This window comes from Rhinoraja longicauda, chromosome 20 (assembly GCF_053455715.1).
Source record: "Rhinoraja longicauda isolate Sanriku21f chromosome 20, sRhiLon1.1, whole genome shotgun sequence".
Taxonomy (NCBI): Eukaryota; Metazoa; Chordata; class Chondrichthyes; order Rajiformes; family Arhynchobatidae; genus Rhinoraja; species Rhinoraja longicauda.
Window position 1 is genome coordinate 21,397,029 of NC_135972.1, and position 17,327 is coordinate 21,414,355.

The window sequence follows — 17,327 nt, forward strand, 5'->3', positions numbered from 1 at the left end:
GTTTAAGAAACATCTAGACGTACGTGAATCACCAAGAGTAACGCGGGCAAATGAGATTAGTGTGGATAGGTGCAAGGATCAGCATGGACCTGATGGTCCAAAGGGCAGGTTTCATCATTTAGTTTAGTTGGGTTTGGTTTGGTTTAGTTTTGTTCTCTTTAGTTTTGTTTAGTTCAGTTCATTGTCACGTGTATCGAGGTACAGTGAAAAGCTCTTCGTCGCTTGCTTTGCGTTTTTTCCCCAAGATTCCAGCATCTTTTAAAAAAATCAAAATAAACTTTATTCAGAATAACAAAATAGAAAGAAAACAAAAACTGTGCAAAATTCCTCTGACTTTCTCCCAAAGTTTGCAGCATCTGCAGCTCCTTGTGGCTACAGGATGGATATTACCGTGGGATAAGGTTACTGTCATGGCTCCAGCCGCACCACTGCGATAGAAACGGACAAGGAAACTAATATCAGTTGACCCAACCTCCACACCAAGCAACTCCAACTACCTTTGACCTGTGAACAAATTGGTTCAAATAGCTTGGCACTCATTTTTGTTTCTTTCAGAGTTCTTCCTGTCCTGCAGACCAATGAGCTCTCTCTATCTGCGTCCAACTTAACCACCAATCAGCTCTGCCTGTGTCAACCCTCAGCACCAATCACGTGTATGCATACAAAGCTCAGCACCAATCAGCTCTGCCTGTGTCAACCCTCAGCACCAATCAGGTGTATACATACAAAGCTCAGCACCAATCAGCTCTGCCTGTGTCAACCCTCAGCACCAATCAGGTGTATGCATACAAAGCTCAGCACCAATCAGCTCTGCGTGTGTCCAACCTAAGCACCAATCAGAAGTGTCTATATACAAGCCTAAACACTATGTGTCGGGAGAAACTGCAGATGCTAGTTTACACCGAAGATAGATGCAAAGTGCTGGAGTAACTCAGCGGGTCAGGCAGCATCTCTGGAGAACACGGATAGGCGACATTTTGGGTTGAAACTGAAGAAGGGTCTTGACTCGAAACGTCACCTATTCCTTTTCTCCAGAGGTGCTGACTGATCCGCTGAGTTACTCCAGCATTTTGTGTCTATCCAAGCCTAATCACCAATCAGCTCTACCTGGATCAAACCTAAACACCAATCAGATCTACCTGTGCAAAACCTCAGCACCAATCAGCGTTGTCTACCTACTGATTTTCGCACCAATCAGCGCTACCTATGAATACCTTAGCACCAATCAGCTCCTCCGAACCAAATTCAATAGCACCAATCAGCATTAGGTTTGTAGCGTTGGTGATTCAAGTCCATCCAGATGCATCTTACATGGTGCCATTTACCTACAAATCGACCCACGAATTAGAGCACCAATTACCTCTACTGGTCCCGACCACACGCACCAATCAGTACGCTTATTGGTGCGTACGTCTGCAGCTAGACCCTGCTGATTCCAATCCAAGGTCAACAGTGCCAATCAGCTCTTCCAATCCAAGGTCAACAGCACCAATCAGCACCATGAGCTGCCCTTGGCAAGACCATCCGTGGGCACCCACAGCACTAGTGGCCTTCCTCTGTCTGTGCTGAAGTGAGGGCGAGGGAGAGGGAGAGGGAGAGGGAGTGGGAGTGTTGAGTCAACGGAGTCAAAGCCTAGACTTACCTTCAGCCGAGAGACTTTGGATGTGCACCCCCCTCACTGCCAGGAAGCTGAGACAGGCATCGACATTCTCAATCTGGGACAGAGCAGAAAGGAAGCGCGATTAATTGGACTCTCCAGAAATACAGCGACAGAAGTGAATGCCTTGCATTCATTTCCAACTGACACTAGCCCAACAGAAGGAAGGAGTGGACCTAATTTGGAGATTGAAATAACGCTCTCTTTGTCCTTGGTTTCTGTAGGATGTTAAACAATTCATAAATACCCAATCTAGTCAGCCTGCCAAATCTTCAGCCTATGTAAAGCGTGCCTGGGTGTTTGCCCCACAAATACCCTGCAATGAAGGCACAAAGAATAGCTGTGCGGGAGCTCGGAGGAGTGGGTCATTGGTCACTGTGACAGCGTGCAACGGCACACAGTGGCAGCTGTACCAAGGTAACAGCGTCAGAGCAGAGGCAAATGCCAGCCTCACACTGCTCCCGTCAACAGCTGAAACCCTTTCAAACGTATCTGGTTTGCACAACTTCTAGAGCAGGGCTCACTTCAAATGCTTTAAAAAAAAATCTTCGACCGAACTCTAGGAGTTGGAGAGAGAGAGAGAGTGATTGAAGGAGAGAGAGAGAGAGTGATTGAAAGAAAGAGAGAGAAATATATACAGAGAGAGAGAGAGAGAGAGAGAGAGAGAGAGAGAGAGAGAGAGAGAGAGAGAGAGAGAGAGAGAGAGAGAGAGAGAGAGAGAGAGAGAGAGAGAGAGAGAGAGAGAGAGAGAGAGAGAGAGAGAGAGAGAGAGAGAAAGAAAGAAAGAGAGGTAGTAATAAATAGAGAGAGAACAGAGAGAGAGAAAGAGAGAGAGAGTGAGAGAGAAAGAAAGAGAGGTAGTAATAAATAGAGAGAGAACAGAGAGAGAGAGAGAAAGAGAGAGAGAGGGAAAGAGAGAAATTATGATAGACACAAAAAGCTGGAGTAACTCAGCAGGTCAGGCAGCATCTCTGGAGAGAAGGAATGGGTGACGTTTCGGGTCGAGACCCTTCTTCAGAGAGAAATGATGATGACACTTTATTGCCACATGTACCTATGTACCTAAGCACAGTGAAAATCTTTGTTTTGCATACAATCCAGTAAAATCATACTAGAGAAAAGCACAATCAGAGATAAGTACAAATGGTAGGAGAGAGGAAAGCCAGGGTTGTGAGGGTCTTTGATCATAGTGGGTGATATCAGTGCAGGGAAAGGCCACTGAGCCTCCCGTACAGCTCAATAAGATCGTGATTGATCTGACCTTCGACAATCCTACTTTCCTGCTACTTCCCTGTAACCCCTAGCTCCCAAACAAGCCAGGAATCCCATCATATTTGCTTCGGACTTCAGACATTAGAAACACAGCGTGGAAACAGGTCCTTCTGTCCACCGAGTCAGCGCCAACCAGCAATCTCCGTACACTAGCACTATCCTGCACCCTCGGGACAATTTACATCTATAACCGAGGACAATTAACCGACAAACCTGCACGTCTTTGGAGTGTGGGAGGAAATTAGGGCACCGGGAGAAAACCCACGCAATCACAGGGAGAATGTACAAACTCCGTACAGACAGCACCCATTGTCAAGATCAAACCCGGGTGTGGTCTCTGGCGCTGTAAGGCAGCAACTCGACCACCGCGCAACCATCACCACTAGTTTAACTTGACATCAAAGAGCCTGTTCCTGAGCTGTAGTGTTCCATGTTAATGTTTATGTGAAGTCCCTCACGCCTGGGATTATTTCAGTCAATCTCCGTGCACTCTCACTAAGGCCGGCCCATCACATCTTTCCCAAAGTAAAGGCCCGACTCAGCATAGAAAATGGCCGATGCAACCACCATGTTGTAGAAGGTCCTTAGGAGTGCCCCCTGCACTCCAAAGGACCTGAGTCTCCTTAGCAGATAAAGCCTGCTCTGGCCCTTTCTGTATAGCGCATCGTCCTACTTCCTTCCTACACTCTCTTGACTTGAGCAGCAGCCAGCAGCCATGCAGTTCAGACACAAACAGGTTGGCAAACGTCACTAACGGCCCTGTACCTTGGCTGGCCAGTTCCACGTGAGTCAACACAGTGGTGTTTCCTCACCGAGAGAGACAGTTGAAATAATCCTGCAACAAGCCCAAGGGAGAGGCAGGCGTGACTCAGCGGGCAGACGGAACTGATTAAGGGAAAGCTGCAACAAAAATATTCCATCCCATAAAATGTTCATTTAATCTTGACTTTCATCAGGATGCAAAAGCAATGCAGCGATGGGAGAAGGAAGGGGAACACAAAAATGCTGCAATTGACTTTCTTTGCCAATCCATGACTAAAAATGTTCTGCAAATTAAAGATCTGGTAGCTGGGCAGTGACAAATGATAGATCTGATGGGTGGCGCAGCGGTAGAGTTGCTGCCTCGCAGTGCCCCGAGACCACACCCGGGTTCAATCCTGACTACAGGTTCTGTCTGTACGGATTTTGTACGTTCTCCCTGCGACCGCGTGGGCTTTCCCCGGGTGCTCCGGTTTCTCACACGCCAAAGACGTGCAGGTTTGTAGGTTAATCGGCTTTGGTAAAGATTGTAAATTGTCCCTAGTGTGTAGATAGTGTCAGTGTACGGTGATCGCTGGTCGGCACGAACTCGGTGGGCTGAAGGGCCTGTTTCCGCGCTGTATCTCTAAACTAACCAGGCCACTGCAAACCGCCGCCATGCGGATGGGTAGCAGGAGAATCAATGGGGATGGGACGAGGTTGAGTTGACGGAGTGATCCCAAAGATGTCATAGATGGACACAAAGTGCTGGAATAACTCAGCCGCTGAGGTAGTGAATGTTGGAGTGATTGGAGTGATTGGAGCAGAATAAGTGATTGGAGCAGAATTAGGCCATTCGGCCCATTAAGTCTACTCTGCCATTCAATCACGGCTGATCTAACTTTACCTTTCTCCACCCTTCTCCCCATGACCCCCGACACCCGTACTAATCAAGAATCTGTCAATCTGCGACTCGCTCTGAAGAGGTGGCCCGACTCGAGACGTCACCCATCCTGAGACGCTGCCTGACCCATTGAGTTACTCCAGCACTTTGCGTCTATCTTTGGTATAAACCACCATCTGCAGTTCCTTGTTTCTCCAAAGATGTCATAGTCATACAGCACGGAAACAGGCCCTTCGGCCCAACTCAACCATGCCAACCAAGATGCCCCATCTATGCCAGTCTCGATTGCCTGCATTTGGCCCAAATCCTCCCAAATCCTTCCTGTCCATGCACCTGTCCAAATGAGATATCCAATATGAGATATAGTAACTGCCTCAACTACCTCCTCTGGCAGCTCGTTCCATACACCCGCCACCCTCTGTGTGTGAAAACCTGCGCCTCAGATCCTCTGTAAGTCTTTCCCCCTTCACCACTTTGTCCTTTCATTTCAGACTCCCTGGTAAATCTGGAGTTTAACGGGGAACCATCTCGGTTAGGTCATTGTTAAGAGATGGACACACAAGGAACTGCAGATGCTAGAATCTTGAGCAAAACACAAAGTGTGAGAGGGACTTAGCGTGTCAGGTGGCATCAGTGGAGGGGAAATGGGCAGATGATGTTTTGGGTTGGGGCCCCTCATTCGGTTCAGAAATCTGAAGAAGGGTCCTGACCCTGAAAGCCGTCTGCCCATTCCCTCCCCAGATACTGCCTGACCCTCTGGGTTCCTCCAGCTTCGGTGTTCTACTGAGGGTGAATGGGATGTCCTGCTGAGAGCTGGCATAATGGCAGAATGGCCTTGTTCTGCACTGTAATAGGTGAGAAATTGGGTTCAAAATGAAGTTTTAAACGAATGAATTTCAAGGAAGTATCTTTCCATCAATCTCAAGAGAGGAAACCAAACATCATGTTCATGCTTAGACACAAAAAGCTGGAGTAACTCAGCGGGTCGGACAGCATATTTGGAGAAAAGCAATAGTCTGAAGAAGGGTCTCGACCCGAAACGTCACCTATTCCTTTTCTCCAGAGATGCTGTCTGACCGGCTGTTACTCCAGCTTTTTGTGTCTATCTTTGGTTTAAACCAGCGTCTGCAGTTCCATCCAACACATCAGTGTTCAGGTTTGTAGATGAATTAGCCCTCTATAAATTGTCCCTCGTGTGTAGGGAGTGGATGAGAAAGTGGGATACGCTAGAACCAGTGAGAACAGGGTGGTCGATGGTTAGCGTGGAGTCGGTGGGCCGAATGGCCTGTTTCCATGCTGTCTCTTTAATCTAAACTAAACTAGCATCAGAGAGATATAGAGTCAGACAGCAGGCAAACAACTTGTCCATACCGACCACGACGGCCCATCCGTGCACGTCCCACATGCTCATGCTTGGCCCACATCCCTCAAAACCTTTTCGATCCATGTACCTGTTGAAATATCTGGCCATTGGCTACCATTAGTTGTCCATGGATGGGAAAGGTTCAGAGGGATATGGGCCAAATGCGGACAGGTGGGACTAGTGTAGATGGGGCATCTTGGCTGGTGTGGGCAAGTTGGGCCGAAGGACCTGTTTCCCTGCTGTATAACTCCATGTTTCTATGACTCAGTTTAAATGGGACTAGCCCAGAATGCCAACTCGGTCGGCATGGACAAGGTGGGCCGAAGGGTCTGTTTCTGTGCTGTATCACTCTATGACTCTAGGACACATTTACCAGTTCGTGGTCCAGTCCTTCGATGCCTCAGTGATTCAACGGCGTAACTCCATCAGCGATTCTCTGATTCAAATCTTTTGAATAAATTATTCTTGACCGAATAGTTTATTCATTACTTTGCGTTGACCAACTTCGGAGAAAGTCAAATATTTTTTCCAACTTATCAAACGTGAACGTATAAGCTAAAAGGAGAGGTTCGGACAAACTTGGAATGTCGGAGGTGGAGGGGAGACCTGATGGAAGTTTATGAAATTATGAGGGGCGTAGATAGATTTTCCCAGGGAAAGTGGGATAACATTGAACTGGTGTAAACGGGTGATCAATTGTCAGTGTGGACTCGGTGAGCCAAAGGGCCTGTTTCCACGCTCTCCCTATAGCTCTCCCTATAGCTCTCCCTATAGCTCTCCCTATAGCTCTCCCTATAGCTCTCCCTATAGCTCTCCCTATAGCTCTCCCTATAGCTCTCCCTATAGCTCTCCCTATAGCTCTCCCTTTAGCTCTCCCTATAGCTCTCCCTATAGCTCTCCCTATAGCTCCACCTATAGCTCCACCTATAGCTCCACGTATAGCTCCACCTATAGCTCCACCTATAGCTCCACCTGTAGCTCAGGCCCTTGAGTCCCGGGTCCTACGTGGATTTTCTCTGGGCGTTCTGGTTTTCTCCCACGTCCAATAGGCGTGCGTGTATGTAGGTTAATTGGCCTCTGCAAATTGCCCCTAGTAACATCCTCGTTAGTGCAGCGGTTAGTATCGCCACCTGTCACGCGGGAGACCGGGGTTCAATTCCTCGACGGGAAGTTCTAAGTTATTTGAGTGGCACGGTGGCGCAGCAGTAGAGTTGCTGCCTGACAGCGCCAGAGACGCAGGTTCGATCCTGACTGCCGGCGCTGTCTGCACGGAGTCCGTACGTTCTCCCCGTGACCTTCGTGGGTTATCTCCAGTTTCCTCCCACACTCCAAAGACGTTCAGGTTTGCAGGCTAATTGGCTTGATATAAATGTAAAATTGTCCCTCGTGTGTGTAGGATAGTGCTGGCGTACGGGGTGATCGCTGGTCTGGTCGGCCCGGACTCGGTGGGCCAAAGGTCCAGTATCCTCGCTGTATCTTTAAACTGAACTAAACTGAACAAAACTATGCAGGGAGTGGTTGAGAAAGTGGGATAACATAGAAGCAGCCTCGATGGTCGATGGTCGATGGTCAGCGTGGACCCGGTGGGATTGAAGGACATATTTCCATGGGGCGGCATTTAAATTCAATTGCAATTCAGAAGTTGCCAATCGTCTTACCATCTGGGCTTGGCTTCTTGGGCAGCTGTTGATGTCTTCAACTTTCTCATTTGCTGTAAAACATGAAGACATGTAATGAATGGTGGCTGTGAGACCAGGGGGTAGGCTGAGCTCCTGCCACACCATAGTAACCCTGGCCTGCGCTCCCCACACCCACGACTCCCCGACCATCTGGTTAACGATGGTGAAACCTCAAACCTTCCCTGCATCCCCCTGAAAGGCCCCGGAGAGGCCATGGGTGCCCCTGAGGGAAGGATGTGACTGAGCCAGGGGTTTGTTTGACTTTAGACTTTAGGCAGAGAGCCCACCGAGTCCGTGCCGACCAGCGATCACCCCGTACACTAGCACTGTCCTACACACAAGGGACAATTTACTAGTTTTAAAAATCCGAAGCAAATTAACCTAGAAACCTGCACGTCTTTCGAGTGTGGGAGGAAATCAGAGCGCCCGGAGAAAACATACACAGTCACAGGGAGAACATGCAAACTCCGTACGGACAGCACCCATAGTCAGGAGCAAACCGGGATCTCTGGCGCTGTGAGGCAGCAACTCCACCCCTGCGCCACCGTGCCGCCACTTGCTCGGCACCATGTTCGGCACGGACATTGCGGGCCGAAGGGCCTCTCCCTGTGCTGTACTGTTCCATGAACCAAAGGTTAGATGAATGTGGGCAGATGAGCAATAGTGGGATGGGAACATGGATTATTTAGTTTAGTTTAGAGCTTAGAAACACAGCGTGGAAACAGGCCCTTCGGCCCACCCAGTCCGTGCCGACCACCGATCACCCGCTCACACTAGTTCTATGTTATCCCACTTTCTCATCCGCTCCCTTCGCTCTAGGAGCAATTTATAGAGGCCAATTAACCTACAAAGCCGCGCAAGGTCGTCTTTGGGATGTTGGGGGGGGGGAACCGGAGCACCCGGAGTAAACCCGTGACACAGGTCACAGGGAAAACGTGCAAACTCCACGCACTGCCGGCATATGAAAGGAGAGCACGACGGCTGGGAGGAACAAAAACTATGGGCACTGAAAGCTGCCAACAAGTGCCTTGGCCAGGGCTCGATGCCGCTGGAGTGGTGTGGGGGGGGGGGGGGTGGGGGGGGGGGGAGGGTAACGGACCTTTGTACTGCCATAGAACACACATGGAAAACAGTGCAGGAAGGAACTGCAGATGCTGGTTTACACCAAAGATAGACACAAAATGCTGGAGCATCTCGAAGGGTCAGGCAGTATATCCCCCACCCTCCTCCACCCTAGTTGTCCTGCTAGTTGCACTGTTTGCATCCATCTACACCTTTGTTATCACCTCCTCCTCAGCCAACAATGGACCATTGTGGGCTCCACCTTTCCTTGGTCATCGGTCATCGGTGCCGGCCCTGTTATTTGTTCAGAACCTTTTCATACCTCTAGTTTCCCTCTCCCCGACTCTGGGTCTGAAGAAGGGTCTGGGCACGAAACGTCACCTGTTCCTTTTTCTCCAGAGATGCTGCCCGCCCCGCTGAGTTACTCCAGCACTCGGTGTCTAGACATGGGGGAAACACGCCGTCCCAGCAGGAGTAGAAATCCTCCCGCCAACTTTAAGGCTCCTCTTCAAGCTCAATCTAGGCAGGTACTCACTTGCACTCAAGGCGCATTAAAGCTCCCCTAATTGCACCTCTGTGGAGAGCAGGCAGTAGCCCGTGGAACTGCGGTGGTGTGCCTGAGAGTGTTCGGTTCACTGTGGAAACATTTGCACAAGATACAGTCCGCGCGCTCCGATCCAAACGGGTTATGTTCTCACCAATAATCTGGATGATCTCCGCCAGCAAAACACCATCAGCAACGTCCTGCTGCAAGTCCTTGATCAATCTCTTGTGACCAGATCTGGCCAAGTAGTGGTTGGCCCAGTCCGTGTAAATCTGAGCGGTGAGACAGAGGGAGGGAGGGAGGGAGGGAGGGAGAGAGAGAGAGAGAGAGAGAGAAATACTTTCAGCACAAACATTGGCTTCGACTCAAGAACTATTTTGGATCAATCTGCCTTTTATAACAGCAAACTGGCCAGCAAGGCAGATTTTACTGTTATCCTTGACGCTTGGGACTGGCACCCACAAGACTGACTTTGAAGTGTCGTTTCATTCAGAGGGAACCTCCGCAACCCAGGGGGGAGGTGATCTGAGACTCCGGTGCCGTGCCGATGGTGGGCGGAGAGCCAGCAGGGAGTTGGGGGGGGAGAATAACCCACTGGAATGCACCCGACTGCTCTGCGGAGAGCTGACCAGCACTCGATGGGCCGAATGGTCCGAACCCTTTCGAAGTACTGAGACTCGGAGGGGCGACGGATGGTACAAGGGGGAACGCGATTGAGAAAAGGATTGTTATTTAACCTGGCACCATGTTCGGCACTGACATTGCGGGCCGAAGGGCCTGTTCCTGTGCTGTACTGTTCTATGCACCAAAGGTTACGTTGATGTGGGCGGGCGAGCGAGAGTGGTATGGGGGAATCGATTTTTTTCGTTTAGTTTAGTTTAGACTTTAGAGATTCAGTGTGGAAACAGGCCCTTCGGCCCACCGAGTCCATGCCGACCAGCAATCACCCCGTACACTAGCACTATCCTACACACTAAGGACAATTTACATTTTTACCGAAGCCAATTAACCTTCAAACCTGTACGTTTTTGGAGTGTGGGGGGAAACCGGAGCTCCCGGAGAAAACCCACGCAGTCACAAGGAGAAGGTACAAACTCCGTACAGACGGCACCCGTACTCAGGATCGAACCCGGGACTCTGCCGCTGTAAGGCAGCAACTCTACCGCTGTGCCACCGTGCTGCCCACGCTGCTCTTAATCCATGAGAAGTATAACAGGGTAGGGCGTATAGAAACAGCTTGGAGTTTACAGCGCCAAAACCTGGGCTCTTGCCAAGTTTGCAAGGGATCCCTCTCACCCTCCCGTCTCCTTGCAATTAAACAATTAACTGCTTTGCTCCACAGCAGAGAGGATAACGATTGATTCTGTTCCAGAATGATATCCCGTCAAGATTTCCCGCGGCATTCCTGCCTCTCGGACAGGTGCAAGCTCAAAGCCCAAACAATGCACAAACTGACAAGTTGCAAACACAGAAGGCCAGGCACTTACCCCACTGAAAATAATTAAAGTTTATTTCTTCATAACACATTCACACACACACACACACACACACAAAACACAGAATCGTTAGAGACCAATGCTGGTTTCTCAAATTACACACCTCTTACTCTTAGCCGTTACCTCTTTCAACATTTGCATTGAATAAGACCGTAAGAGCACATGGCATAGGAGCGGAATTAGGCCATTCAGCCCATCGTGTCTAGAAACATAGAAACATAGAAAATAGGTGCAGGAGTAGGCCATTCGGCCCTTCGAGCCTGCACCGCCATTCAATATGATCATGGCTGAACATCCAGCTCAGTAACCTGTACCTGCCTTCGCTCCATACCCCCTGATCCCTTTAGCCACAAGGGCCACATCTAACTCCCTCTTAAATATAGCCAATGAACTGGCCTCAACTACCTTCTGTGGCAGAGAATTCCACAGACTCACCACTCTCTGTGTCTACTCTGCCTTTCAATCATGGCTGATCTATCTTTACCTCTCAATTTCCCACCCATTCTCCTGCCTTCTCCCCGTAACCTTTGACACCTTTACTAATCAAGAACCTGTCAATCTCTGCTTTAAAAATACCCAATGGCTTGGCCTCCACAGCCGTCTGCAGCAATGAATTCCACAGATTCACCACCCTCTGGCTAAAGAAATTCCTCCACATCTCTATTCTAAACATATGTCTTTTATTCTGGTCCTAGACTCTCCTGTTACTGGAAACATCCTAGAATGTGCTTACAATTTACTCTTAAAGGACGTGCATTGATTGATTGATTGAATTGATTGAAAGATACAGCAGGGAAACAGGCTTATCGACCATGGATTACCCGTCCACACTAGTTCTATGTTATCCAAGTCTCTCATCCTCTCCCTACACACTAAGGACAATTTGCAGAAGGCCAATTAGCCTATAAACCTGTACATCATTGGGATGTGGTAGGAACCAGAGCACCTGTAGGAAACCCACGCGGTCACTGGGAGAACGGCAAAATCCACACACAGCCAACGCCCACGGTCAGGATCGAACACGGGTCTCTGGCATCGTGGGGCAGCAGCTCTACCAGTTCACAATGGGAACAAAGTTGGTGAAGGCAAGGAACTGCACACGCTGGTTAACAACAACAAAAAGTGCTGAAGTAACTCAGCGGGTCAGGTAGCTTTTCTCGAGAACATGGATAGGTGGCGTTTTGGATCAGGACCCTTCTTCAGACTCTTCAAAGTTGGCGCATCCTCTTCAGTGCCTAGGCACAGGGCAAGAACAGCCAACACCGAGCTGTGGTGGCACATTGGCGCAGTGGAAGAGTGGTGCCTCACAGTGCCAGAGGCCCATGTTCGATCCCGACCACGGGTGCTGTCTGTACAGAGTTTGTACGATCTCCCTGTGACTGCGTGGGTTTTCTCCAGGTGCTCTGGCTTCCCCTCCCACACTCCAGAGGTGTGCAGATTTGCAGGTTAATTGGTTTTGGTTAAAAAACATTGTAAGTTGTCTTCAGCGTGTAGGACAGAGTTAGCGCGTATGGGATGATCGGCACTGGTCGGCACGGCCCCGGTGGGCTGAAGGGTCTGTTTTTGCTCTGTATCTCTAAAGTCTAACGTCTATAAACAGTTTAGTTTAGTTTAGTTTATTGTCACGTGTACTGAGGTACAGTGAAAAGCTTTTCTTGCATGCTATCGTGCCAGCGAATAGACTTCATGTTTACAATCGAACCACCCAGATGAAGGGAATAACATTTTGTGCAAGATAAAGTCCTGTAAAGTCCGATTAATGATAGTCCAAGGGTCTCCAGAGAGGTAGATAGTAACTCTGGACTGTTCTCCAGTTGGTGATCGGACCGTTCAGTTGCCTGACAACAGCTGGGAAGAAACTGTCCCTGAATCTGGAGGTGTGCGTTTTCACACTTCTGTACCTCTTGCTTGATGGGAGAGGGGAGGAGAGGGAGTGACTGGGGTCCTTGATTATGCTGGTGGACTTGCCGAGGCAGCGTGAGGTGTAGATGGAGTCAATGGAAGTGAGTGATGGCCTGGGCTGCGTCCACAACTCTCTGCAATTCTCTGTTATTGCACTGAGTCATTGATCAAGCCATCTGAATTGTGGAAGTGGCGAGAGGAAATGGAATTGGGTTTCCTGCATGCCATCACAGCCGTTAGGGAAACACTGCCAAAGAATTTCAAACCCCATCTCACTCCCATTTGAACTGCAATCATATAACACATATCAGATGCCTTGGCCGCACGGTTTTAAACGGTGTCTTACGCCAACTTTTCTGCAGCTAGTATTGGACTGTGATCAAGAAGTTACTGGCTGAATGGATAGTGACTCATGACACCAGAGACCCAGGTTCGATCCCCACCTCGGGCGCTGTCTGTGTGGGGTTTGTACGTTCTCCCTGCGAGTTCCCTCTGGGTGCTCTGGTTTCCTTCATATCCAAAAGATGAGCAGGTTTGTAGGTTAGTTGGCCTCGGTAAATTGTCCCTAGTTTGTAGGGAGTGGATAAGAAAGTGGAGTAATGTGAACCGGGGGGGGTGATCGATGGTTGGCGTGGACCCAGTTGGCCAAGCGGTCTGTTGCCACACAGTATCTCTCAATAATCTAAAGTACACTATAGTAAGCTAAACTAAACTAATGTAAACTAAACTAAGCTAAGCTCATCTAAGGTAAAGTAAAGCAATCTAAGCTAAACTAAACAGTCCCAAATGGGAATTGGGGAAGGTCAACAGGAAGTGGGGAGGCGTGGGAGCTTTAGCATTGATAATATGGGCCGAATGGACTCCACAAGTCGAAAGTGATTCAATCATGGAAGCAAACATGGTAACATTGCAGTTAAGTGGCTGGTTTGTTTACTCAGCTCACTCAGACCCTTGCCTCAGAGTGTGTAATGATGTGGTTTACTGGCCTGGTGAAATCTTCACCCACAAAGCACATGCTGCACTAAATGGAAGCAATGTTATTTAATGCAGCAATGGCCGTATAATGACTGTACATTAGACTTCAGAGATACAGAGCAGAAACAGGGTCTGAGGCCCACCGAGTCCGAGCCGACCTGCGATCACGCCACACACGAGCACCATCTTACGCGCAGGGGACAATTTACAATCGTTACCGAAGCCAATAAACCTACAAACATTTACTTCTTTGATGTGTGGGAGGAAACCGGAGCACCCGTGGAAAGCGCAGGTGGGAGAACGTACAAACTCCGTACAGACAGCACCGTGGTCAGGATGGAAGCCAGTTCTCTGGCGCTATAAGGCAGCAACTCAGACTGAAGAAGGGTCTCGACCCGAAACGTCACCCATTCCTTCTCTCCCAAGATGCTGCCTGACCCGCTGAGTTACTCCAGCATTTTGAGTCTATTTTCGATTTGAACCAGCACCTGCAGTATATTTTCCTACACAGAGTGCAGAATATAGTGTAGACACAAAGAACTGCAGATGCAGGTTTAGAAAAAAAAAGTCACAAAATGCTGGAGTGAGTCAGTGGGACTGGCAGCTTCTCCAGAGGATATGGATTGGTTATGTTTCGGGTAGGGACCCCTTGTTCAGATGTTCTGACCAGTTCGAGGTGTAATACTGTATGTAGCCACAGGATGGCATGTATTGCACACTGAACCAACAGGACTCAACAGAGTCTCGGGTACTGACCTCCCCACCATCGAAGGGACCTACAGGAGTCACTGCCTCAAAAAGGCAGCCAGCATAATCAGAGACCCACACCACCCTGGCCACGCTCTCATTTCACTCCTGCCATCAGGAAGAAGGTACAGGAGCCTGAAAACCGTGACCTCCAGGTTCAAGAACAGCTTCTTCCCAGCCACCATCAGGCTCTTAAAACACTGCACAACACTGACCTCAATTATGAACTGCCTTTGGTGAAGTGGGAATAAAACGTAAAGCTAGTGTGAAGATAAACGCAAAAATCAAGGGAGTAACTCAGCGGGACAGGCAGCATCTCTGGAGAGAAGGAATGGGTGACGATTCGGGTCGAGACCCTTCTTCACACACTCCTACTCTCCAGAGATGCTGCCTTTCCTGCTGAGTTACTCCAGCTTTTTGCGTCAATCATCAGTTTAAACCAGCATCTGCAGTTCCTTCCTACACATAAAACTAGTGTGAATGGGTGACCGATGGTCGGCATGCACTCGATGGGCCGAAGGGCCAGTTTCCATGCTGTAACTCTAAACCAGAGGAAAATCTGCCCACAAAGAGAGAGGGGGTCATCCATCAATTTGTTCCTGGTGAATGTCATTTCCCGTTCCACCCCCCAACCATCCAATTCCACATCTGCAGCTATTTCTGCGATGTTATTGTATCCTCTAGATTGATGATTAATGCAAAATACACCTGTTTAATTCATCTGCCACAGCCTAACTTTCCATCTTCATTCCCCAGACTCACTGCGCTAATTCTTCAGATATCTGTGGAAACTCTCTGTCGGTTTTTACATTCCTCACCAGCCTTGTCTCCCTCTCTAATTTTTCCTTCCTTATTAATCTTTTAGTCATTCTTTGCTTTAGTCATGCTCAAAATATAACTTGGGACTTGCCAACAACAGGGCAGTCCAAACATAGAGCACAGAACAGTACAACCCAGGAACAGGCCCTTCGGCCCACAATATCTGTGCCGAATATGATGCCTTGCTTAACTAATCCTGCCCGCATGTGATCCAAATCCCCCACCCCTCCCCCTCCGATATCCGTGCCCATCTAAAAGCCTCTTAAATGCCACTCTCGTATCTGCCTTCACCACCACCGCTGGCACCTTCCAGAGAGGGCCGCATTAACATAGTCGTAAGAGTAGCATTTGCTACGGGCCGTGCACTTTCGAGGGCCCCGTGCTCAACGCTGGAAATCGGAATTCCACTGGGGGGCGCTGTGTTGCGCGCGCCGATCCCCAACCGCCGCAGTTTGAATGTGTTGGCGGGGCTGCGCGGACCAATGGCAGCCGGCGCCTCACCGCCCAACCGCCAACCCCGAGACACAGACCCTCACCCCCCCCCCCACACGCACCCAGAGGGACAGAGACCGGCAGCAAGGCAGAGACAGGCAGAGGCAGCGGCACAGAGGTGAGAGAGCGGGGTAGACTGTGGGGTGGGGGGAGCAGGTATGGTTGCCAACCGTCCCGTATCAGCCGGGACTTCCCGTATTTTGGGCAAAATTTGTTTGTCCCTTACGGGACCGCCCTTGTCCCGTATTAGGCCGCTGTAGGCCCCGACACTGTAGGCCCCGACACTGTAGGCCCCGACACTGTAGGCCCCGACACTGTAGGCTTGGACAATGTAGGCTAACGGAGCTCGCTAACATTAACGGAGTTCGGGGAGTGGGGGTGAGTGTGTTGGGGGAGTGGGGCCGAGTGTGTTGGGGGAGCGGGGTCGAGTGTGTTCGGGGCCGAGTGTGTTCGGGGCCGAGTGTGTTCGGGGCCGAGTGTGTTCGGGGAGCGGGGTCGAGTGTGTTTGGGGTCGAGTGTGTTGGGGGAGCGGGGCCGAGTGTGTTGGGGGAGTGGGGGCGAGTGTGTTGGGGGAGTGGGGGCGAGTGTGTTCGGGGACTGGGGGCGAGTGTGTACGGGGCCGAGTGTGTTGGGGAGTGGGGCCGAGTGTGTTGGGGGAGTGGGGGCTGAGTGTGTTGGGGGAGTGGGGGTGAGTGTGTTGGGGAGTGGGGCGAGTGTGTTGGGGGAGTGGGGCCGAGTGTGTTGGGGGCCGAGTGTGTTGGGGGAGTGGGGCCGAGTGTGTTGGAGGAGTGGGGGTGAGTGTGTTGGGGGAGTGGGGGTGAGTGTGTTGGAGGAGTGGGGGTGAGTGTGTTGGGGGAGTGGGGCCGAGTGTGTTCGGGGAGTGGGGCCGAGTGTGTTGGGGGAGTGGGGCCGAGTGTGTTCGGGGAGTGGGGCCGAGTGTGTTTGGGGAGTGGGGGTGAGTGTGTTGGGGGAGTGGGACCAAGGGTGAGGTTCCAGGTCCGCACCCTTCTTCAGATCACCCCACACACTAGTTCTGTCCTACAAACTAGGGAAACTTACAGAAGTTCATTAACCAACCCACCTGCACCTCTTTGTGATGTGGGAGGAAACCAGAGCACCCGGAGAAAACCCTCGCGGTCGCAGGGAGAACACGCAAACTCCGTACAGACAGCACCCATGGTCGGGATGGAAGCCGGGGGTCTGGCGCGGCGAGGCAGCAACTCTACCGCTGCGTCACCGTGCTGCCCCAGGCGTGGAGCCGACTGCTCTGTAGTCCAAGTGATATTTAATTAGGTGATGCTCCATTAAACGATCATCGGACTAATGTACAGGAAGCAAACATGGTAACATTGCAGTTAAGTGGCTGGTTTGTTTACTCAGCTCACTCAGACCCTTGCCTCAGAGTGTGTAATGATGTGGTTTACTGGCCTGGTGAAATCTTCACCCACAAAGCACATGCTGCACTAAATGGAAGCAATGTTATTTAATGCAGCAATGGCCGTATAATGACTGTACATTAGACTTCAGAGATACAGAGCAGAAACAGGGTCTGAGGCCCACCGAGTCCGCGCCGACCTGTGATCACGCCACACACGAGCACCATCTTACGCACAGGGGACAATTTACAATCGTTACCGAAGCCAATAAACCTACAAACCTTTACTTCTTTGATGTGTG

General features: G+C 50.2%; 1 protein-coding gene across 7 annotated transcripts in view; it reads right to left on the minus strand.

Moving 5' to 3' along the window:
* nav3 (neuron navigator 3) overlaps positions 1-17,327 on the minus strand; it is a 579,072-nt gene that overhangs the window by 143,009 nt on the left and 418,736 nt on the right. For 5 of the 7 annotated variants that reach the window (XM_078417159.1, XM_078417162.1, XM_078417161.1 and 2 more), the window contains exons 4-6: positions 9,374-9,491; positions 7,593-7,645; positions 1,643-1,715 (exon numbers count right to left, since the gene is read on the minus strand). The exons of 1 other annotated variant lie outside the window; for it this stretch is intronic. In XM_078417159.1, the coding sequence (XP_078273285.1) occupies positions 1,643-1,715; positions 7,593-7,645; positions 9,374-9,491 (244 nt within the window). The remainder of the gene's footprint in view (positions 1-1,642; positions 1,716-7,592; positions 7,646-9,373; positions 9,492-17,327) is intronic. One more of the 7 variants, XM_078417163.1, reaches the window with a different exon arrangement.